The 24,551-nt window shown below is 40.0% G+C and overlaps 4 protein-coding genes across 4 annotated transcripts; 2 read left to right on the plus strand and 2 right to left on the minus strand.

The window, feature by feature from the left end:
* Positions 1 to 262: 262 nt before the first annotated feature.
* hspa4l (heat shock protein 4 like) lies at positions 263 to 8,305 on the minus strand. Its single transcript, XM_018690160.2, has 19 exons — positions 7,826 to 8,305; positions 6,662 to 6,719; positions 6,363 to 6,503; positions 5,985 to 6,107; positions 5,802 to 5,901; positions 5,541 to 5,674; positions 5,206 to 5,450; positions 5,041 to 5,117; positions 4,804 to 4,955; positions 4,571 to 4,677; positions 4,223 to 4,356; positions 3,613 to 3,809; positions 3,294 to 3,368; positions 2,965 to 3,108; positions 2,164 to 2,289; positions 1,919 to 2,026; positions 1,666 to 1,785; positions 1,277 to 1,438; positions 263 to 1,172 (listed from the first exon to the last, which is right to left on the minus strand). The coding sequence occupies exons 1-19, from the start codon at positions 7,930 to 7,932 to the stop codon at positions 984 to 986; spliced, it is 2,499 nt and encodes an 832-aa protein (XP_018545676.1). The 5' UTR covers positions 7,933 to 8,305; the 3' UTR covers positions 263 to 983.
* A 1,222-nt stretch (positions 8,306 to 9,527) lies between these two features.
* Positions 9,528 to 12,322, plus strand: chmp3 (charged multivesicular body protein 3). Its single transcript, XM_018690163.2, has 6 exons — positions 9,528 to 9,710; positions 10,242 to 10,302; positions 10,532 to 10,711; positions 10,874 to 10,995; positions 11,081 to 11,195; positions 11,327 to 12,322. The coding sequence occupies exons 1-6, from the start codon at positions 9,666 to 9,668 to the stop codon at positions 11,464 to 11,466; spliced, it is 663 nt and encodes a 220-aa protein (XP_018545679.1). The 5' UTR covers positions 9,528 to 9,665; the 3' UTR covers positions 11,467 to 12,322.
* Positions 12,323 to 12,472: 150 nt separating this feature from the next.
* Positions 12,473 to 22,098, plus strand: reep1 (receptor accessory protein 1). The gene is made up of 8 exons (XM_018690162.2): positions 12,473 to 13,932; positions 15,442 to 15,514; positions 15,636 to 15,712; positions 15,857 to 15,977; positions 16,392 to 16,505; positions 16,776 to 16,938; positions 18,414 to 18,685; positions 19,827 to 22,098. Exons 1-8 carry the CDS (start codon positions 13,757 to 13,759, stop codon positions 19,896 to 19,898), a joined length of 1,068 nt encoding a protein of 355 aa, XP_018545678.1. The 5' UTR covers positions 12,473 to 13,756; the 3' UTR covers positions 19,899 to 22,098.
* Positions 22,099 to 22,153: 55 nt separating this feature from the next.
* On the minus strand, positions 22,154 to 23,795 carry mrpl35 (mitochondrial ribosomal protein L35). Its single transcript, XM_018690164.2, has 4 exons — positions 23,684 to 23,795; positions 23,298 to 23,463; positions 22,584 to 22,728; positions 22,154 to 22,431 (listed from the first exon to the last, which is right to left on the minus strand). The coding sequence occupies exons 1-4, from the start codon at positions 23,778 to 23,780 to the stop codon at positions 22,243 to 22,245; spliced, it is 597 nt and encodes a 198-aa protein (XP_018545680.1). The 5' UTR covers positions 23,781 to 23,795; the 3' UTR covers positions 22,154 to 22,242.
* Between the last annotated feature and the right edge of the window lie 756 nt (positions 23,796 to 24,551).

A 24,551-nucleotide genomic window follows, 5' to 3' on the forward strand; every position in this document is an offset into this window, starting at 1 on the left:
GTCTCATTTATTTAATTTTGAACACTCCCAGGCTCCATACACATTGTGCCTTCACGCTTAATTTTACCAGGTGAGAGTCAAAAAATGACTTTTTTTTTGATTTTTTTTTTTTTTTTTTTTTTTTTTTTTTTTTTTTTTTTTTCAAATCTCAGTCCATATCATCTGTGCTCTGATCTCATCCCAGGACTTCACTCAGACATATGTACAATATAAATTAGGCCAATTTCTTTCAAGTTTAGCTGCTGAAAATTAAATATCAGAGTAAAGAAATTTGTCTCACAGACAAACATATTTATTTTTGCCATCTTTAAATCCCATGACTTAAATATGGAAAAATGCAAGAAAACAAAAAAGGAAATAGGCAACCAATCACTTACTTAAGAGATTTGGTGTGTCAAGCATTGCCATTGTTAACACTAGGAATGTGTTCTTTATGTACATATATTGTATATGCTGGCTGCTTTTATTTACTAAAATAGTATTTACAGTTTCTAAACATGGACATCATTTCAAACTCATCGAATACAAATATATATAATTTGTATTATTGCATACAAACTAATAGTTCCGCAATAGCAACTGTTTGGACAGCACTCACTACTTCTTTTATGAGTGAGAGTATTTACTGCTGATACTGGACCTTTATGAGACACATGGAATGCATACACAAAGTGTACCTCGCTGTACAGTACAGAGGAAACAGTTTTACGTCAGAATCAGAGTTTAATCTATTGCATCATTCTTTCATTTATTAAGTATGTCAAACCTTTGAGAGAATAAAGCACACCATTGTCACACATAAGGATGAAAGGGTGAAAACAAAAACCTCAAAAGGTAAAGTCCAATGGGGGAGCACAAAAAAAAAAAAAAAAACAAATCCACAAAAGTGGCTGGTGAGGATTGAGGAATGGTCCCTACTGTCTAAATGGTCAGTGATGGTAAACGCAGTGATGGTTGCGGAGTTTGCTTCTCAGACACTGATCTCAGTCCACCTCCATCTCTTTCGTTCCAGGCTTCGTCTGCTGGCTTCCCTTTGCGTCTCCCTTCCCTTCTGCTCCCTGCTTGGCTGTCGGGCCGTTGTGAGCTCCACTTTTTTGGTCATTCACTTCAGGGGCCTCCTCTACCGTGGGCATTGGCCTGTTGATCACTGGGTTGCATACATCTTCCATTTCCTGGTGAGTAATAAGTGTAGAGTGTGTGTTGGCAGGAGAAAATCAGCAGATCTCATCACTGCCAATGAAAGAAAGAATTGCATCTTAAAAAATCATTCACGTACCTGTATTTTCGCAATGATGTCTGCGACTTTAACAACAGGGTCTTGAGTTATAGCAAGTTTGCTCTGTGCATTCATCTTGCTGTTCATCCAGCCCATGCTTTCATTCACACACTTCTCCACAGTGCTCATTTCCTCTGGACTCAAATGTAGGTATCGCTCATCCTGGGAAAGAATTTGTGACAAGAAAGTTAATTTATAGGTCTCTACTTCATTAAATTCCCCTCTATGGTTCTATCTATAAAATGAAAAGAACTGCAGGAAGTGTCACAGAAACAGTGTTAAATATAACACAGGTGAAACAGATTTCTATTGTGACACTTTTATAAAACAGTGTTTAAAACATACTGTTATTTTATCTTTTATTACGAGGCAATGTATCACTGATTTACCTTCTGTTTATAGGAATCCACAAACTTCATGTAGAGTTGCAGCTTCTTTCCCAGTTCCTCAAAAGCCCTCGGTCTGTCCTCATGCTCTCTGTGTCGATCCTGAATGGGCTGACCCAACCTCTAAAAAACAGTACAGTTCATGTTAACGTTTATAGCTATCATCACTTTAAAAACATAAAAACCTTTAAAATTCCTCATGGCCTTTTTCTGTAATATCATTATTGAAATTTCCTCAGTACAAATAAAAACAAACCTTGAGTGCATCTAGCTTCTCCTCATAGACTTGTTTGGGTTGGTCCTCCCCGTCCTCATACAGCCAGTTCTCTGTGTCCTCCAGCATCAGTGTCAACCGGTTACTGTCCTGTTAGCAAGGGCAAAACACAAAACAGATATTAAGTAAATACAGTAGGGGACCATTTACTTGTTATATCTTCCTAATTGTACTAGCCTTTATTATATCAGGATGACTACTGTTGTGAAGGTATGTGCGCCACTTACCTCCTCTGTGATATACTTTTCATACACCCCACAGAGTTTGTCCCGCAGATCGTATACATACTCCTCCACAGCATTTTTAGCATCATTCAGCTCTTTCACCAGTTTGTCCTGTATAATCATCTGACGCTGTGAGGAAAAACCAAAAAAACAAACAAAACAAAAAACAGTCTTATAAGGGTCAAAATATAATGTGATCCAAGCAAAATCAGTTTGCACCAGCATACCAATTAAATGTCAGGTTATTGATTTTAAGTATTATGTATTTTCACCAATGAATATGTTGAAATAGATGCACTGACTAATAATCTGTTTTAGAGAAAATTGTTTCAGCTTGCAGTAAGTCAGGGTGATTGGGAATTAGAAAATGTCAACATCTACCATTATGTGGTAGAAAGAAATATTAAGATGGGAGCTGCATGTCTAATGGCCTAAAGACAGAGAGACCTAAAACTGTCACGTTTGCCTACGATCAAGACATTTACTTACAGGGGACAATATTCCTGAGATTTAAACAGTGGGCGATATGTGGAACAAGTCATTCCACTTAAACATAGATTAGGTCAATTAGTAACCACTAAACAAACACAGTGGCTCCTTCTCGAAACAATCAGCGTTTAGAAAATGGCAGAATAAAATATTGGCAATAATGAGTATAGGCCATCGTGGGAAACAATCATAGACCACAACAGGCTGAGCACAGCACATGGATATTAAGAGCATATCGATCCATTAGTGCTCAAATAAACAGCGTTTAAATCAGACTATGACTCAGCTCTTCCAAAGGCCATCAGGAGCACTCACCTCATAATCCACAAAGTTGTTAAGGACATCGCTGTCGAGCTGTCGAATGTTGTTGGCCATGATGGGCAGATCAATACTCTTCACCTTGACTTTGGGCTTGCTTCCCCCTGCTGCTGGGTCCTGCTTTTCCCCGGGGGCTCCCTCCTGGATTTGGAAAAGTTTGGACAGGGCTAATATAACTTGCTTTGTTTTATTTTTCAGACAAATTAGCATGATTCTAGGTATTTCCAGAGAAGATGTCTTGATGTGGTGGAAACACTTAAAATATAGAATAGTGGTATTAAGCTTAAAAAATAGCAGCACATTGCATACATTCAAGTCCAGCTGACCTTACTGCTGGAACTGTTCTCCTCGTTCTGCTGATCCCCCTGGCTCTGGCCTTCCTGGTCCACCTGCATTTTGGTCTGAGACACAACACACATTCAGCTAATTTTATTCAAATGACATTAAATGTAAATAACACAGTATTTGACACTGGAATTACATTAAAAAAAACAGTACATTAGGAGTTATCCTCTAATAAATACATATTCAAGACACATACCTGCTGCAAATCATATGAAGATGTGGAATTTTACTGCAGATCAAACTGTGGACCAACACACTGACAAACTGCCATCATTAAAACAACTATAACAATCACCTCACCTGGTCCTCTGATCTGCCTTCATTCTGCACCATTGGCTCAGAGTCAATTTGCATGTCCTCTCCCTCTCCTTTCTGCTTCTCAATCAGAGAAGCGCTGGACACGCTGAAGATGCCGTGGACGTTGACGCGCACTTTGACCTTCACTTTAGAGCTGTCTCCATCTGGTTGGGCAACCACATTCTGTACTGAAAAACATCCTGGTAACAGATGGAGACAAAAACAAATGATTTGTTGAACAGCTTTGATTACAGGACCTCAACATATTCCCTCAATGGACAGGCAGAAGGCTGGTGGTGACGGCAAATTATAAACTGATATCCCACCTGAGAATGTACACCCTCCACACAGACAAGACCCATCTGTGGGAGATTGTGCCTTAGTCCTAATTACCATCCAGGTTGTAAATCTCTAAAGGGACTCAGCCACAAATGGGCCACCCAGAAAAACTACCTAGGGCACATGCATCAACCTCTCTTGCTGTGACTTGTGTGGAAGGTAAAAGCCTTCATAGTTTTACATCCTAAAATCTGTGTATCTGCTTCTGTGTGGGCAGAGCAGAGGGGGGACCAGTCAGTGGGTCATTAGCAGAGGGCAGAATTGGAACCGGTACCTATCCTGTGGTCTGGGTACGGGAGATCTTGAGGGCTGCTGTAGAAGGCTTCAAGGTCAAAGGGCTCCTTCTTGTGGAAGGTGATCACTTTGGAAAACGGAGCAGCATGATTCTTACTGAACACCTCACACTCTCTGTGGACAAAAAAAAAGAAGAATGCAGCAAAAAGAAAAAGCAAAGTCAGGCAGTGGAAAGTCAACATAGTCAGCACATACTTTATCTTCAAGCTGGCTGACCTAGCTTGATTTACTATTTACAGGAATGACTACAGAGAAATGTAGTGTCTTGTTTTACATAGTGTTACCACCTTATGTGGCTCATTAAGATTAAGGTAAAAAATGTCTTTACCCCAGTCCATCCTCTGTTGGTGATTTCCAGCGAAGAGTAATGGGAAAGGGAACCACATCAGTGATGGAGAATTCACGCACTTTGAATGCTGGAGACAAAATTGCACACTACACCCATACAATCATCACACACATCACACAAATAAACAATGTATTATATATCATGAGCAACAGCATATTTGTATAGTACATTGGAGTAAAATATTAGCTGTTAGTGACAGAGAAGAATCCTACCTGAAGTGCACAGCCTCTTGCTACAGCTTCGTCTGCGTTGAGTGTGGTGCTGATGTCTTTGCAGAAAAACTTGGCAATCCTTTCTTTGATGGCCGGAATTCTTGTGGCTCCTCCGACTATCTCCACTGCATAGATATCATCCCGGCTTAGCTCTGCCACAAAACACAAGCAAGACTTAGTCGATTCTTCATTTATATGTTATATGTTTATATGTTCGACCAAACCTGAAAGACATACTTGATTGTTCAAGGGCAGATTTCAGAGGCATTTCTACTCTCATCAGATATTGAGCGCACATTTCTTCAAAATGGCCCCTGTTACAAGTGAAGAGAAAAAAACAGTTTCACCACTACACAATGGTGACACAAGCATTAAGAACCAGAGAACTGAAGACACTTGTACCTGTTCATCCTGCTGGAAACATCAATGTCATTCATGAAGCACTCTATGTTGAGAGGCAGGTCGGAGGAGTTGGCACTCATGAGCTTCTTCAGTTTCTCGCACTCCTGGTGCAGCCGCAACAGAGCCCTCGGGTTGTCCCTCACGTTGAGCTTGTACTTGATCTTGAACTCCTCGCAGAAGTAATCGACCAGGGCCTCGTCGAAATTACGCCCACCAAGGTACAAGTCAAACGCTGTGGCGAGGACCTGACAGACCAGATTGACACTTAGGTTATAGGTTTTAAGTTACAGGTGTTGTTGAATATAGATCTAAATGGCACAAGATCAGATGCTAACCTTGAGTTTGCCTTTGTTGAAGGCCGTGATTGAGACCTGGAACGATGAATGTCCCATGTCCACAAATACCACATTTCTAGGTCGCTCTTCTGGAGTAGGAAGGTCCTGTTTGTAGATCCCATAGGCCAAAGCCACTATTCATAAGAAACATTTTTTTTAAGTAAAAGGTAAAACCAAGTGTTGAGGTACTGTCTAAACAATGCACCTGAATATTTTACTGATCATGATATCACTATCACCAATTTATCCAGGTACACTAACCTGCTGTAGTGTCATTAATAAGCCGTAAACAGTTCAGCCCTGCAATTTGAGTTGCATCGAACACCGACCGTCTCTCCGCATCTGTGAAGAAACTTGGGACCTGTAAGACAGAGCACAAATAAATATGTTTCACTGAACCACTTTATGAAATGTGTCAATGGTCTTCCATCTTCTGTCACTCACAGAGATGACACAGTCCACCACGGGCTTCTTCAGGGCGCTCTCTGACGTCTCCTTCAGCTTGGTGAGCAGCATCCCTGTGATCTGCTCGACTGTGAACACTTTGTCTGCGTCCAAATAACGCACCTGTAAACATGATTCAATCAGGATATTTAAGGCTAATTATAAGCTAGAGAGTAAAGCATGATGGCAATCGGTTGTTTAGAGATGAATTACAGTAAAAAGAATGATGTCTGTGAATCCCACTCACTTATCATGGTCAGTGTCATGGCTGAATTAAAAGAAAAAAGGTTTGCAATGACAGCAGAAAATGGTCAGGGTCAGAAAGAAAGGGGAAAAACAGAAAAAAGGACATGCAACACGTTTAGTACAGTGCTTTACCTTAATTCCAGTGTTTCCATTGGGTAGCTTATGTAAGCTGTAAGGCAGTTTGGGTTTTTCCACTTGGACAAGTGGGTCATCAAATGCTCTGCCGTGGAACTTTTTGAAGCCATGGACTGTGTTTTTGAAGTTTGTTATAACCTGCAGTAAAGATATGTCTTATGGAAGTTACTTTGTAAATGTGAAGTGTCATAATGATAGACTACAGTGACAGTGTTTCTTAGCATTTCATTGTGCAATGTTGCTTTCATTACAGAAATAAGACAAATTGCTGATTGCTGACAAATGGATGATCTTACTTGACTTTTGGCTGCATTTCCAATCATGCGGTTTTTGGAGGTCAAAGACACACAAGCCCTTGATGGAAGACAACAAACACATCAGCAAATTAGGAAGGCTACAACAGAAATAATCCTGTTAACAGATGTGGCAGATGAAGCAGAGCTGTAATTGACTGACTGTTGCGGACACAATCACACGTCGAGTGATGAGAGGCAGATTTTGATCAGGAAAATTTCACAAGGGAGTCTGAGGAAGAACCACGAACTAGGGCAGTGAGACAGTACAGTTCACCTTCAAAAGTAAGCTCATCCTGTCCAAAATAAATAAATAAATAAATAACCATCACTTAATCTCATTTATCTTGTCTTTTGGCAGACAAACAGCAAATCATTGTGTGTACAGACAAAGATGAATGCTTCTGTTCACACAAGGTTTAGGGATCCATTTCACATTGGCTGGCTCCCTAGTTTCACCTTGCCACAAAAATATCCCTAATCACTTAAAGGTGCAATGCTCAGCCTCCTTCCCAGCTGCACATCCCTGTGTGTTTGCAGGATGCTGCAGCAAATGCATTCCAGTCAGTGCATGCTAGATGTCCCTCCAAAAACAGATATTCCTTAGCACTGTAAGATATGTTAACTGATTATATCCCGTATAATCAAAACAATTATCACAATTATGATGCATTCCTGGGTTTATTTCCCATAATTTTTGGCTGGTCCTTGAAGGCAGCAAGGATGTAGCTTTTATGTAGGCCATAATAGACGCACTATCGTCATGTCATGTCAAAATCTACGTATCCTCCACTAGAGCACACAGTATACTGACCTATTAAAATGCTACATAGCCTGAATGACATGCTGTCTGCTTTAAGTTGTTTATCACGGTCAACTTTGAGGCGCACTGCGCAGCACCGTAACGGTTATCAGGAGACGTGTCAACTGTCCGTAAGAAGAGAGGGTCATTTTAGAAAACTACATGCGACATTTTGACCTACGATAACCTGCTGTGACGGTGAATAAACCAGTAGTTACAGGCCTCGTCACTACCACTACCACCATCCCTGCGGCCTCTGTAACATCACCGCTCAGCCAGCGCGCCTCCGGTCGCAAGCATTGCGTAACAAACTCACAGCAAGACCACATTACACAGTGATGATGTCTGTCAATATTTATACTTACGGTGTGCATCTGTCACTGTACTCATTGGCAATGGTTTCAATGCCACCGCTCCTGGCCACAGCGATGTAACAGTTTTGGAAACCCACATCAATGCCTACCACTGACATAATGAGCGCTCTTAAATTCACCTCTTGGAAGTTCTGCTCCGCAACGACCGCACTTGACACCTATGAGAAACAATTTTATATATATATATATATATATATATATATAGGCTTCAATGGCGGTCTAGTTCCAAAATTGAATATAATTCAGCGTGTCCTTTGTTTTGGAAATATACGAGACCGCTAGCTGAGGGTACACTAACTGAATTACTAGCTGTTATGTAAGTCAAGCTGTTTATAGCAAACTCATTCAGAGTAATCCCAGGCAGCAATGATGTCCAGAGCGGATTCTCCCACTCCTAGGCGGCCCTAACATCACCCAGCGGCTCTGACAGACTGATGCTCCTCAAGCCCGCCCACACATGTCTCTGATTGGCTGCGTCACACCCATGGTCCTTACGTGATTGGTGCGACAACCAATCGATAACAGAAGAATCTAGAACCCCCTGGAAAGGAGACCGTGGAATACGTCACAAGCAGTATTGACAGCAGTGGCCGCCCGTGTCTTTTTACCCTCAGTTTAACCTGTCAGGTAGAGTTTGCCCGTCTAACTTCCGCGTCCTCCCACACTGAATAATTACTGTAATATCTGTTGAATTACCATTACAGATAGCTAATTAATATCTGGAGTTTGCAAGGGGTGGCACACAGTTTGACAGAAAATGCAGCCTGACAGTCTACAGCCAGGGAATTAAAGTCCAAAATACCAGTGACACAGGCGTGGCCCGTCTGGCCATAGGATGAACTGGTTCATCCATACATCAGTGTAACAATACAAAAATATTTGTAAACATTTAAAAAAAAAAAAAAAAAAAAAAAAAAAAACAACCTGGGCTGGCGCACTGCATCACTCATCTCCACTGAATATTTCTTTAACATGTGTTTGAATTTTACTTTTATTATTTGTGGTTTATTTTAACATTATCTATGTCCAGATGGCTAGACTGTACGGCACAACTGTACTAGTGGTTGTGGTGTAAGAGGTACTGCTGTAATACTGTAATGTCTATGTGTAGGAACAATACTATAAATTAAATGGAATGGAGTAAAAGTTGCCACATTATTGATAAGCAAGTGATGTAGATTGTACAGTAGAAATACTCTATATTATATCTGTACATTCTTTTGTTAGATCATTATTACTGATGCATTATGTGTAGGCAACATTTCAGTGGTCAGCCACAGAGTGTGTAGATGTGACTGTTTGACTGACATCTCTCTAGCTTTGTTAGAAAAAAATACACCTTTATGACTGTGATAAATTTTATTGTGCTGAAATGCTTTATCTGACTTTTCCAACGTAAAGCACTTTGTTACTCTATTTAGAAATGTGGCTTAAAATAAAATATATATTAGATTACTCTTATTTGTCAGAATAGAATTAGAGACGTATTAAATTTGAATTTTTGCTCGTCAAACTGTAACTAAGTACTGTAAGTTTTGGCTGGTCATAAATGCACTGTGGATATCTTTAATGTTAAATCCTTTATTTTGTTAAAATGGATTGCCATAAACGTATCTTGTACTGACTGTGTGTCTGGTTCATACAGTCTATTGCTTAGTTGGTTCTCAGCCTCATTTGAACACTTGGTCTCGTGCTGAGGGGACTGACCGTTCTTCATGTTGGAACGCAGCCTGACGGGCCTGGGAGCAGGAAGTGCTAGTAGAGAACAAACTGAGCTAACCAGCTAATTGTATTCAGGTAGTTTAGCTCGGCTTTTAACTCGGTAGTCACAATGGGACTGTTTGGCAGAACACCGGAGAAACCACCAAAAGATCTGGTGAGTACTGACAGCAGAAGACCAGGACTGTCTTTGAGAGTTTTGTCCGTAGTAAGAAAAAAACGAAAACGGCATTGCCTTTAGCTAACCTTGCTAACGGTAGCTGTCAGTTTAACTCAGCTTCGCTCAAACTGTTGCTACTTTTTACTAATTGAATAGCTGACGTTAGCCTTGTTTAAAGTAACCTATTAGCCCCCGTTACATTAAGCTGTATTATTTCTACCGTATTTAACATGACATATGTGTTTGTACTCCTCATTAACCGGTCAGACAGTCTTGTTTTGGTGTGTGTATTGGAGCTCGCTAGTTAGCGTACAAGCTAAGACATGTTAGCTTGTGTTGCTGCCAGTCAATGTAAACAAACCCTGATTTGGTTCGCTTCAGCTGACATCACGATGTGTTACAGTATAGCTGTGATAATATCATACATTGCTTTACTGTTACACCCATGTTGAAATAGACCGTACAACCACACTGTAACTGCTGAGGTAGTATTATTGTAGTTTGTAATAACATAATGTGTAATTTCAGATTAATGAATGGTCTCAGAAAATCAGGAAGGAAATGAGAGTGATTGACAGACAAATCCGAGGTAAGATACAGTCAACATTTGATATTACTACAGAACTACTATATTTTTTTAATTAAGCAAAAGTGTGAAAATCATTAATTGTCAAATGTCAACCCAGTTTAATTTATAGGTTTGCTTTCATTGGGTTACAGTTTCAGTCTGTGATTTATTTAACAACTATATATAAATATACACATACAAACATATATATATTTGTGTGTGTGTTTAATGACACCCCCCTTTGCTTCAGATATTCAAAGGGAACAAGAAAAAGTTAAAAGATCCATCAAAGATGCTGCTAAAAAGGGCCAGAAGGATGTGTGTGTGGTCCTCGCAAAGGAGATGATTCAGTCGAAACGAGCTGTCACAAAACTTTACGCCTCTAAAGCTCACATGAACTCTGTGCTGCTCAGCATGAAGAATCAGCTCGGTGAGTACTGGGAGTGCAGCAGCTGTGTTGTTAGACAGTTGAAAATTCAGTCTCATTTAATCTAAAAGCCTTTACCATCATCAATAGAATAGTTTGCACTATTATCAACTTAATGTTTGTGTCTTAACTGTTAGTGAGGAGAATATATATGTGCATTTCTAGCTGTACTACGTGTAGCCGGGGCACTGCAGAAGAGCACAGAGGTCATGAAAGCCATGCAGAGCCTAGTCAAAGTCCCAGAGATCCAGGCAACCATGAGGGAGCTATCCAAAGAGATGATGAAGGTCAGCAGCAGCGTCCAACATAAATAGACCCTAAAAAAGAAAAGTTGTGAAATCACGGCATTGTGTACACATATTCATTTTTCAGGCTGGCATCATTGAGGAAATGCTGGAAGACACATTTGAGAGCATGGAAGATGGAGAAGAGATGGAGGAAGCAGCAGAGGAGGAAGTTGACAAGATCCTCTTCGAGATCACAGCAGGTAAAGAGATTTGTTCAAATAAATGAAACTCTAGTAAGGTTTTTGTATCCAACATCTGTAAGGATTTAAATCTGACTGCAGCTTAAATTATACTGCAAAACCCTGTTTCATGTTTGTATTTGCTTTGTTAGGTGCCCTGGGCAAAGCGCCAAGCAAAGTTGTGGATGCATTGCCTGAAATGGAGACTGCTGGAGCCACGGCAGCTTCAGAGGATGAATCAGAGGAGGACATTGAAGCGATGCAGTCAAGACTGGCAGCTCTGAGGAGCTAAGGTGACACTGGTGTGTTGAAGTCACTTTACTCACTTCATAAAGGACAGAGAGTATTCTGGTGCAGTGCTGAGCATCCTCTGTGCTTCATATTATAATTATTATTTCACATAATCACTTGGGGTTAACTTTGTGCTTTGACAGTTAATGTCTTATAAAAAGTTTTTTTATAGAACGTTTGGTCAGCCAGAAAAAGAGGTGTTTTTGCTTTTTGACTTTTATTATCAGGGGGTAACCCTTGGCAAGTCTTTATATCCAAAGTTAAACAGGAGGTTTAAGTGTGTATATAATGTAAGTATGAAAAGCCTGCTGTGCCTACAGTGCTTCATCATATTCTTCTCCTGTCCTAAATTATGGACTGGCGGTGGAGGTACTTGGGTATTTATGATCCAAACAAGTGATTGAATGAGCTGTTGATGGGAGCCACCCTGCACATAAATCACACCTAGATTACTATTCAGCAGTAGTTCTAATCTGTCAGAGCAGCAGCAGCTGTTGTTTACTAGTGCTTAGCCTGTATTATCTGAAACACTAGAGAGGTGATGGGTGGATTTCTCTTTTGATAGTTAATTTTCTGTACAGTCAAAATGTGTCTATTCTATATGTGGTCATACACGTGGAGTACACTCATGAGAAAAATGCACGCATACTACCCTAACCCATTCTTTGCATTAACATTCTGCTCGTTAAATGTTTGACTTTGTGTCACAATTGAGTTCCTTCTCAGCGGTGAAGAAGCAGAGGAAATTGAAAAGTTGGTTAGTGCAGAACCTATGTATCGTGGAAGTATTGTGTGTATAATTTTTCTATGTGGATGGGGAGGGGGGGGGTGTAAGGAAATAAACTTTTAAGAACAAAGGCTGCCAACAAGGAGAATTAATTACATCTGATCGCACTGACTTACTTTACATTTAGTCCTTTAAGAGTATACACTAAACAGTAGGTCTGTTCTCATCAGCTTTTGGGGAGTCTGAGCCTGCTGGCTTGCAATAGCCCACTCAGCAGGTCAGAAACTGTACTGCATGTCTGCCAGTTTGTTCATCAGCTGAAACCAGTTGTTTGAACAGGTAAGAGTTAAATGACCAAGAGGGCCACTTTTCATCATCCTGTAGTCCAGTGACTGCAATCCACCAATTATCTAATGCTAGAGTTGTGACTCAGAAACTGATTATTAGGCAAATTATTCATTTTTTGCCTTCTTGTTGCCTTGTTTAACCTGTGACATGATGGAAGTATTACATCGTGTTACACTGTTTTGATGAGTAGTCTGTTTTCGGTTTTTGTTTTGTTTTCTTCCTTTATGGAGCAGTGCATTTTGGGCCACCCTTGTTTTGAAGCCATTCCCTTGGCTTTAAAATGGACAAAAGGATTAGATTTCAACCAGCCACAGCCCTCCCTCGGCAGCTTTTGTTGTACTGTAACAAAACCTTTGCCTCTGTTCTCAGGCTCCAGTATGTAGGCCAGGGGCTGGACATTGTAGCTCTAATGGCGCAGGTGTTCTCAGGTTAGTGGCCAGAGGTCGAGACATTTCAAAGCCAGGTAAAAATCTCACTCATTAACATTTTGATTCAGATTTCTGTAGACATCCTCAGGTTGGTTTAGTTGTCCCAATACTCAAAAAGAGGTGCAGACTAAAGTCAAAGGCTCAAATGTATTTGATTTATTTATTCAATAACACCAAGTGGCAAAGGCATGAACATTTAATAAACTCTCTCTCCTTACAGTATCAACAAACTGTACATAGAACCACTTTTAACTCACCACTGTATTATGACTCTTTAATCATTTAAACAGATCAACTAAGGTGATTATTAGCCGCTGTAATACTGAGGCTCTATCTCATTGGTCCTGTGTCAAAAACTAGTTTAAAGAGCGGTTTTATTTTAGTTTATATTGGGTAGAGCTGAAACGATTAGTTGATCAGCAGACTAATCAGTCAACAGAACAAATGAACTGTTTTTGCTGATCCATTAATCTCTTCAGTCATTTTTTTCAAGCAAAAACACCACCTTCAGCTTTTCCAATGCAAAAAAATGCTGCTTTTCTCTGTTTTCCACCATCATGAGCTGAATCTCTTTGGGTCTTGAACTGTTTGTCAGACCTAACAAGATATTTGTATATGTGACCTTGGATACACAGACAAGGCAGAGGGTGTCAGTGGGTCCAGTCAGGCCGTGCATACATAATTTCACATCTAGACCATGATAAAACACAGCGTGCAAGACAGACTCGTCTTTACTCACCCGGCATGCTGGGTATCTGTGTCGTCTGTGCAATGCAACACTGCCATCTATGGATAACAGTTACGTTCCGCTTACTGTTTATCCTGCATCACGTTGCCGCCTGTGTGCGTCCAGACGCTGCTGCCTGGACGCGCCTGTCATCTGGATGAAACTCCTCCCCGCAGACAGCGCGTCCTGTCGCCTCTCCAGCGCAATGGTCTCCTGGATCATCTCTAGGCTTGTGGTGTAAGTCTTTTATTTTTCATTTCACTCTATATTCTCTGTCACAGATTAGAATCCTAATAAATTACGGCTCCTGGTCGGTGCGGGTTTTTGAGGCGCTCATTGACGGTGCAGGAGCGGCGCGCTTTAAAAGCCCCCGCAATTTTCTGTCTAATTTTTAAGCAGAATCAGACGTCAGTGTGCAGGGAGAGCAGATGTCGGTCTATTAATTTTTGACTGAACGACAGTGTGAATTCCTCAGGATTGTACTTTGCCGTTTCAGCAGGAATGCTGAGCCAGGCCTGTTTAGACCTACTGTATTTCTAGACAGCGCTCAGCAGCCTGGCACTCTTTTGTGTTTATCAAGTGGCTTTTTTTTTATCACAGACAAAGAGGTGACGTGATTGGCTGAATAATGTATTATCATCCATGAGATGATAAAATGTGTCAGATCCAGTAATTTGAGGCAGTGGCAGGGGCCTAAATGTCAGTGAGTGGCGAGGTGACTGAACAACAGGAGCGGTCTTTGAGTGGAGCTATATTCTCTGTTGATGTCCCATATTGGAAAAAAAACAAAAGGGATGGGTCAGCCTTCTCAGGTTACAAAGCAAGAGTTAGTCATGTAATAACACAAGTTGGAATATATCTCAACGTGTCTCCTTATAATCAGGTGTTTAAATGAGATTAAACAATAAGAGCACAGTTAATAGCCTGCAGTAGGTTATGGCTATTTTTACCTGCACAAAGTATGAATCAGCGCCATTACAGACCGTGTGGAGTATACCAACAGCAGGCCCAACCTCAAAATAGTGAAGCAATTGAAGTTAGATTACAAGATCTTGTTACATAGATTAGTCTTTATTAGCTCTGGCTGCTCAATACGTGGTTATGTATGTCATTTTATGGATCCAGCCTTAGAGAGAGACGTTTAGTTGCAACACCCCTGAGCTGACACATTTTATTTTGAGTGTCCTTGTGTTTCTAAACTCTGTGAGAGCACAGTTAGCCGGCCAGGCCTGGGCGCTGCAACATGATGTGGGTCAGTAATTTGAGCAGGTCGCACTCAAACACAGCTGTTGCTGGGCTGTAGCACTTCAACAGGGTGCTGTCTCTGTCCGGACAACCCAGCAGCACAGGTGTCCAACACAGGAATAGAAATTTAAAGAAAAAAAAAAAAGAAGAAAACACATGTAAGATAATTTTACCTCATGCCTGGGAGTTTGTTACCTTGACAGTTTATGTAGCCCAATCAGCCGTGGGAAAATTAGACTTAATGCGTGGTTGATTTAATGGTTTCTTTCTAGAAGGAAGAAGTTGATGTGCATTTTCTGATTTACCTTGATCTCACCTGTCAAGCTGCTATTGTATTATATCAAATCTCTGCTTAACCCATAATATACTGTCCATAATCATGATTTATTGCATTTAAAATGTCCTGATTTAATGTTATTCATGCACATTTTAAATATCTGCTGGACTGCAGTGTTAGATGTTTTGTTTCTGGAGTTGATGGGCACATTTTCTGTCTTTCAGACTTGTGTTTGGTACACTATATCCTGCATACTCCTCTTATAAAGCTGTGAAATCAAAAGATGTGAGAGAATATGTGAGTATATTATTTGTATTTTTAGTTCTGAAATAATACTCTGCCTTGTCGTCCTTGTAGATATGATTCTACGAGATGTTATGCATAGGTTTTTAAACTATTTTTCACTGTTACATTTTAGGTGAAATGGATGATGTACTGGATAATATTTGCCCTATTCACGACTGTGGAAGTATTTACAGATATGTTTCTTTGTTGGTAAGTGACCTCAGATATTTAATTGTTAATGGGTCCTCCATGGAGAGTAGTTTATCTTGTGTATTTATCACATAACATATTTTGTTACATGAAAAACATATAACATGTTCCATCATTATGTTTTGCTGTCTGTCTCCATTGCAGGCTTCCTTTCTACTATGAACTGAAGATAGCCTTTGTGGTGTGGCTGTTGTCCCCTTATACTAAAGGCTCCAGTGTGCTGTACAGGAAGTTTGTCCATCCCACACTTTCCTCAAAAGAAAAGGTGAAATCCCTTCCTTTGTTGTATCAGTTCAAGGAGAGGCGTTGGTGAAAATATTCAGTCCATGCTTTAAGTTGGACTGCGTGGTTTTGTGACTAATAGAATTTGAGCTTTGCGACAGTCCAGAGAACAAAACTGCCTTTGTGCCGATTCGCTTTTCCACTTTAGCTGTTAAAAAAAATGTGTTTGCCAGACAGGGGAGAGGAAATGTCACGGTGTTCTTCCATGTCTCCTTTTCCCTTTTCCTCCGTGTGTGAGTCAGGAAACAGATAAGTGAGTTTTGTGAAGATCAAAAGTCACAGAGTTAAATGTTGCAGTCAAGCAATTTCAAGAAACACTTGTCAACACGGCATGAAATGAATCCCACTGCAACAATGAGAGATACTACGTTCACATCACTGTTTGTACTTGTTTCAGGACATTGATGAGTACATCTGCCAAGCCAAGGACAAAAGCTATGACACACTGGTGCATTTTGGGAGAAAAGGGCTAAATGTTGCAGCCACAGCTGCAGTCATGGCTGCAACAAAGGTAATGCAGACTCTGGACATTTGTTTTGTTTTGACTTGGGGTACAGTATAGGGTTACTGTAGATAAGAGTATCAGGCCTGTCATGTTGTTTGCTATTCACATAATGAAGTAGGCCTACTGAATAGAGCTTTGGATGTTTTTAAAGTAGAAGATCCAGTAGCCCTAGTAACGTTTGCACCAAATTATTTAAGCCCATAAATATGATCCACGCTCTAAATATCTCACATTGCTGCTGACACTAAAATAAATACCTGCTGTGTCCTGTCCTAGGGCCAAGGAGTCCTGTCCGACAGACTGAGGAGTTTCAGCATGCAGGATTTGTCTTCCTACCAGTCTGACTCTGTTAACTCCGGCCCTGATACCACGCAGCCTGCAGCAGCACAGCATCGGACCAGAACTATGATGCGCAGCAAGTCAGAGAGCTACAACAAGGGTAAGGAGACATTATCCAAACCAATACAGAAAAGTAAAGTAAAGCCACTGTAGAGACTGACCTTAACCATCAAGCTAATAGTGATTTAGAGACGTATTAATACTCTTTTGGTATTGAGAATATATGTTTGTTATAAAATGAGTTGATATTAATGGTTACCATACTGCCTGCTCAGAGTGCTATTGTAATGAAATAGCGGTGCCTGTTTGGTTCAAGTCAGACAGATTATCATCTAGATTTCTGTCTTCCTGTTCAAGCTTGTTTAAGCCAACAGATATTGTTCAGTACCTCTGCTTTCCTGAGTGGCCCCCTAACCTCAGTCCCGCCTTCCTGTTTGGAGCAGGTCGGGCCTCACGGGGCCGCCAGACTAACCATCCTGTGATAAAACTCACATGTGGCTGCGGGGACTTGTTCCCAGTTTAACATCATGTGAAAACACTTGTGGTTTGTTTTAGTCTGGATCGGGTGTCATGTTTTTCAGATGATAATTATCCCTTTGTATATAAAATTAGAAATAATATTTACATCGGACGGAATTGTCTGTACCTTTAAGGCAGAGTTAACCTTTGTTATTTAACAAGGAATCCTGGTGAGATTACTGATGAATATGTTTTTCTTATTGTCAACAAATCCCATGATCATGTTTTAGTCTATCTCTTAGTACTTCCTGACTTCCACACCCTGTCTGTGGCTTAGGTCCAAAGCCTTTTGGTTCCAATTGAAGATGTAAATCATCAAATAAACAACTTGACACTGCATTTTCAGAAAATTTGCAAAAGCAGGATTAAGTAGTGCATTTGTTGGGGAAAACTTCCAGCTGCAGATTTATAGCTATTTTGTGCACTGGTGAGTTTTTAACAGGACAATCCAGGGCTTTTATGAAATAGTGCCCATGTTCACTATAGTGAAAGAACATGTCACTCTGTGCAACAGTGTGGCTAACTGATGTGTTTGTAATAATTTTTGGACAATAACAGTGCCCTGTGGAACAGAGGAATAAACTATATCAGGCTTTTGCTGCTTGTTAGTAGGTCTGTTCATTGTTGGCTTTGGTCTTTCCATACGATTTGTTGACAATAAGAAAAATATAGAATATCACCAAACGTGCCCTTTAAGGCTGTTGTAACATTTTAAACACCATCTGAACAGGGACGCAACGTATATGTTTTGGCGTTCTGTTGGATATGATTCTGCAGCTGACTGAAAAGACGAACAGAAGCCTAATAAGATTGGCCTTGTTATCCTTGTTAGTGCTGCCACAAATTTGTTTCTGCCTATCATGACTTCCTATTTGGCTTCTGCTCTGTGGTCTTCAGAATGATTATGCATTATCATATCAACTTTCATAATCCCCACTGACCAAAATCAGTTGCCTTACTACAGCAATTACACAAAAAGCGTTTGGTGATGCTGTAGATCAGAGAAAGGATTCACATGTTGTTAATCCCTTCCACCGACCTTTTTCCACGGTGCAGGACAGGATTTTGACATGACTGAATATGAGGTGTTGGGGCTGGACCAATGGGACTCCAAGGAGTCGCCGTCCCAGACCATTTCACCCTCTGAGTCTGAGTCCACACCCATTACACCCTCACTGACATCCCAGTCCACTCCACCCTCTCCACCTGCCACGCCCTCTCCACCTCCCACTCCCCCAGTCCCGGAGCAGCCTGAGGAGGTGGGGAAAGGGGTGCAGGCAGCGTTGAGCTCTCCACAGCTCAGACTGACTAAGAGGAAGGCTCCTGAGGTACACCGCCTCGTCAACGTGGCTGCTCAGCTGCTGCCTGATCCTAACTGCCCCCTGAGAGTGGTGATTTACTCACTGAATCACTAATTTCTATGGCTGTGTGGCTAAATAAATCATCATGGTTCAGTACTTATGCAAATGTGGAGAGTCTGCCTTCTAATAGGATTTCTGCACTGATGAAGCCAAGTCATGCATTATTTGGAATTATTGTTAAGCAAATGAATGTGTGATGTTGCTCTTGTATGATTATAACGACTCACGTGTTTGGACATGTGGCATGGGAAACGTCCAAACATGGTTGACATGTTGATATGGATTGCCCTCCAGTGTATTTCACCCCTGATAATAACTTTCACTGTTGCTGTTATGTTCATGGAAATGGTTGTGCCAAATCAATCCCTTGAATGAGCTGGTATTCATTCATAAATTTCAACATCTAAAATCACTTTGTTTGGCATGGTGATGCTGTTTGAAGGAAGATGCCAGCAATGTTATATATTTTAATTATTGTCAAACCCCATGAAAAGACCAAAACCAACAATTAATTAATCCTACAAACAAGTATTGTTTGTGTATAGCCAAAGCCTGAGCTTAATTCTCTGTGCCACAGACGTGTGTAGTTGTCCAATCACTATTAAAAACACGTCGGTGTGCCACATTGTTGTACTGGCTGACATGTTCTTTCATTACGATGAACACAGGCACTGTAGTTTATTTTCAGTCATTTCCAGATACACCATCCTGCTGTACCAAATGCTTATTAATCCACAGCTAAAAATAGTCCCCAGCAAATGCACTTCTTACACCTGTTTTAGCAGTATTTCCTAAAAAAAACTACAATACCCAGCTGTTTTAGGAAATTGTGAAATTACATGTGTTTGTGACCTGCTTTTAAAAATTAACATCCTCTGAAGGAACCTATGGGCATTGGACTGAGAGCTGTAGCCAAGCTACTGAAGCTACAGATGAACAAACACTTTGTTGGTGCTTTATTGGTTCTTTAATGGGATTTGTTGACAAGAAGTAAAATATAGAATAATGCCAGACATATCCCTTATTAAATATGCAACTATTTATAGCTATTAGCTGACTAAACTCTGTGTCTCTCTCTGTTTTTTTCCTCATCTGTCGTCTCTTCTAGCCTCCTCTTAGAGTTTTAAGGCCTCTCACAAGATCCAGGAGTGCTCTTTCTTCGAACAATGAAGCCATGTGAAACTGTCCTCAAGACTACTCCAGCTGCCTTTGCTGCAAGACGTAAAAATACTGAATGGCCAAAAGCTACATGACTGAAGCAGCCTTGCTTTGGAATAAGGTATTACCAAAGTGACCTATGATGACCCCTCTATATATATAGTATATAGCTTGTGGCTCATGATTAACTAAAGGAGGTTTGTGACACTGACTTAGGAAAAATGAGTGAATGGGCTCCATGCTGATAGACACTTTGAGTTTGTGGTTTATTGAATATGTATTTCTGTACAGTTTGTGTGTACTTCATCTTTCTGATTTGATTGTTTTTATATATCAGGTCTTGGGTAGGCAATCGCATGTGTGTCTTCTCAGTCATTAGTCCGCTGTTTATTAAACAGAATGTACTGTCACTGAATACTACAGCTGGCATCGAGAATGACGTGGTCACTGTTAGAGAATGTGTTACAAGCCAAGGATCAAAAGAAAAGGCGAGGCTGTTTGTTCATTCTTAATCTATTTGCTCTGGAGAAACATCTGAGAGCTTCTGAATTCTGCACTGATTAATTAACACTTCAAGGTATTGAGAAATCAGTCAATTACCCCAAAACAAAAACCAATCTACCTTATAGTAATGATAAGTCAGGCAGCAGTGGCAGACAATATTCTGTTATTTACCTCTCTATTAAAGCCTTAAAGAAAGAGACAGCAGAGATATGAGAATATAAAATGTCTCTTCACATGATCTAACTATCTCTAACACAGCTAAGTTCTCATTAAACAACAACATCATTTTTGCACTATGTTTAGAATATAAATTACTGCCCTCAATACTCGATGAAATTGCCAAAAATGACAACGAGAAATCAAAGAATCATAGCAAATTAGTAGCTGAATATTATCATTAAAATGTTTACCATTATTATCCATTTTCTCTGTGGTAAAGAAATAATTACTTCTGTAAGAGGTAATAAGATCAGTATCACAGATAAAAGAAAAAAGTCACTACCACAAGAGGACTTCTCAGTGTAGCAGACTGTTTTTGACAATCTACTGTAGGTTTCTAAACACATTTTGTCATTTATTTGACAAACTGTGCAATTTAAGGCCGATTAGGAATATGTCACTTTCAGCTGTAGCAGAAATTGATATGAAATGAGTCAATATTAACTGTAGGTGAACATGGTTCTTTTTCCATGTTTGTAATCACTGTGTAATGCTCTGCTTAACTGAGCGACACTAAATCTTACCTTCTGCTTGCTTCCGTTATTCTTTAGGAATTCATGAGAGAGCCTATATTGGGTTTGCAGGTTTACAAACTTAGATTTAAGTTAATATAGCGTGGCAATGCATCGTATGTTTTCATCCTGTACTTAATTCACTGAGCCTGAATCATAGCAAAATTTTTACACAAAGTATCACTGTGTTGGTTGTTGATGGTTGGATTTACGCAGTAGATTTATAATTTTCATCATTGTATCTGTATCATTTAAGGTGGTTTGAAGTTTGAAACAAAAGCTTCTCAGGTACAACTGTTCTGTTTACACGTCATTCACTCTGATGTTGTAGATAACACTTGTTATGCACATGAAATGTCCTTTTAATGGATAAATGAAAAAATATATATAACAGGAAAAATCAGATCATGTGTTTCAGCGTTAGTAGTATCAGTGTTAGTGTTGGAGGTGATTTCCTTCTATTAAAATTCATGCAAATGAAAATGGAGAAAAAAAAACGCTGCTAATTAGCAGATTTGTATACTTGTGTGTAAACAGATAAACTCATCATTGCATGATCTTTGTTATTAATTTGTCTGAAAATTGGATTTCTTCAGCAGTTTTGTGTGAAGCTCTTGGCCTCCTCAGACACCACGCTGGTAAAACAATTACACAATTAGCTTTTGTCATTTTCAATTGCTTTCTAGAAAGAACATGAAATGTTATGACTGTAAGTATAATGACTTTAAGTTGGCTATACATACATATAAATAATGTCTTATTTACTGGTAAACACAAAGAGACACAGCTTACTAAGTTATCCTAAGCAATTTTGTTCTGGCAGGCCAGAATGTCAAATTCCTTAAATTTAATCTTGGTTGTGAATTATAAACTAAAAGCAGTGATGTGACGACATGATGATTTATGGCTGTCAATTTACTGTTCCACTGGATTAAATATTTCTGTTTAAATCGATTTACAGTCATTAAATATCAAGTAAAATTTTGACTGTGTGTTTAAATCTTTTTTCTCATTGTATTAAAAGAACATTCAAAAGCAAAAATCACTGGAGACATATGACTTTATTAAGCATATCACATTATTACTTTATATCCAAACAGAAAACAAGATGTCACTACGTGAATCAGCAGATTACACTTTGAGGTTGACCCGGTCATGGTACTTCATATATGGATCATTGAGATACCAGTTCCTCCTCTTCCAAAAAGAAGTTGTCATTTTATCCAAAAGCTTGCTCTGTGTTTTGTTACAGAACACGATCTCCCTCAGGCGCTTTCGTCTGGCAGGTTTCTTCTTCCACAGTTTCTTCTTGTATCCAGCCTATTTACACCCAATAACAAGATGTCAGACTGGCTACATTGTGTGTGTGTGTGTGTGTGTGTGTGGTGTGTGTGTGTGTGTGTGTGTGTGTGTGTGTGTGTGTGTATAAAAAAAACAATCCAGTCATTTTGGCAGTTAATGGTAAAACAAACCTTGCGTCTGATCCAAAGTCCACAATGCAGCCTCATGAACCTTTCTGTGACCGATTTTACAGTCTTCCTCTTTCCCTTCTTCAGACTGTAGTATGTCAGACTTCTGCTTGGCTGTACAGTCAGACTGGGAACAAGAGCTGATACACTGCAACAACACAGAGAAGCACAACACTATTACTTTAAATATGTTACTAAATACAATGTAGGTGAATAAAAACATTTTTGGTGCTCACAACACTGAATAAAAAGAAAAAAAGAGATTCTATAGTAACAGCAAGTGTGATACCGAAAACTTAAGACTCACACAATGTTATGACATGCTGTGAATTTCTATCAGTTTTATTGCAATGTTGAGCTACTTCACCAAACATAAAAACACCTCTGCTAACATTATTAAAATAAAGCAACTTAATAAGAGAACATCGGCATTCAGGGATATAGAGCAGAAAGTGAGGTTGCTGTCCAGGTTGGAAATTGTCACAGGATGGCAATCAGAATCTGGATACCTTACTAATACTGCTAAACAACTGCCTATTACACAGGGTTACTCTCTGTTTTGTTTCTCTTTATTAACCTGTCCTGTAAATTTCCAGTGACCTGCTGGAGCAGGCAGTAACTACACGGGGTGACGAGCTTATTATCAAGAGCTTAATGATATTGTAACCCCTCGGCAGTAGTGTGGATGTCAGCAGTAGTGCTGATCCTGGCCTTTACCGTTGCAGGATGTTGTACCGGGGTGTCTGACACATTGCAGCCCGCAGAGGGGCGCGGACAGCGGCTGCAGCGGCGCTGTAGAGCGTCGGAGTCAGGGTAAGGCTGGAGAGCTGACAAAGCTGTGGTGTCCTGGCACATAGAGAGGCAGAGAGTGGCCTCAGCAGCCCTGTAACACACAGGGACAACATGAAAACATGAAACGAGACACAACACAGAGAAAACCTCGCTAGCGTCACACACTGTTAGCTAATGCACCGACTTCACCTGGATACTACAAGTACGAATAAATTATGAAGCCGCCCCGACAGTCCAGTACATTAAAACACAGTTGGTATACTAAACATGAGTGAAATGAAAAATGTGAATGTCAAATTGATAATACACACCGGACACCCTCCTTGCCAGGACGGCCGCCATCTTTTCCTGAATGGTGACGTAGGTACGGAATCCTGTTTGGACAATCTCAATTTTTTTGACGCCCATACTAAACGGTGCGTTACCGCCGCCTAGCATCTGTCACTGGACATACTGTATATCTGTGCGAACACAGGGATATTCTGTATGTTTTATGTTATATCTGAATGATACGTTTTTGAGATTATACGTTTTAAATAAAATACACAAGCTTTTAAAAATATGATTCATTGTTGTGGGTCCACTTACAAATACTTTATACATTAATACAAAACTCTGACAGAGGCCTTCCTGGATAATCAATAATTTTGCTCTTTATACTCTCTATCTTTGATCTTTATACTTGATCTATTATAAAGCATTTTTACTGTAATTACTTAATGTATCTTAACATAAGTAAAATGTGAAAGCAAGGGTATAACTGTATGGAGTAGGCTACTTCTTCTTAGGTCAGGGGAGTGCCTCCTCTGCTATCCAGTATTGAAATAAAACTCCAGGCAACAAATCGATAGTTATGTACTCCAGTGTCCACTCTGTCTGCATGATATCACTCTGAAGCTCACAGTCTTGTATGCAGCTCTCAGCTGTATCTGTCTTCTTGCTTCATGCCTGTCACCGACTGAAATCGTGTTTATCTGATCCCGTGGTCTGCCATTTGTCACAGTGTCCTGCTGGATTCCACCTAATGTGGAAAGAATTGATCAGTGATGTGGGGCCACAGTCTTCTCTCTTTTTTCTTTAGTCTGATAAACATTGCATTAGCCACTGAACACATAGTTCTCATGGTACAAGCCATAAATATAATTAAATTAATACTCAAGCTGATGGATGCTATTACAT

This window comes from Lates calcarifer, linkage group LG19 (assembly GCF_001640805.2).
Source record: "Lates calcarifer isolate ASB-BC8 linkage group LG19, TLL_Latcal_v3, whole genome shotgun sequence".
Lineage (NCBI taxonomy): Eukaryota > Metazoa > Chordata > Actinopteri > Centropomidae > Lates > Lates calcarifer.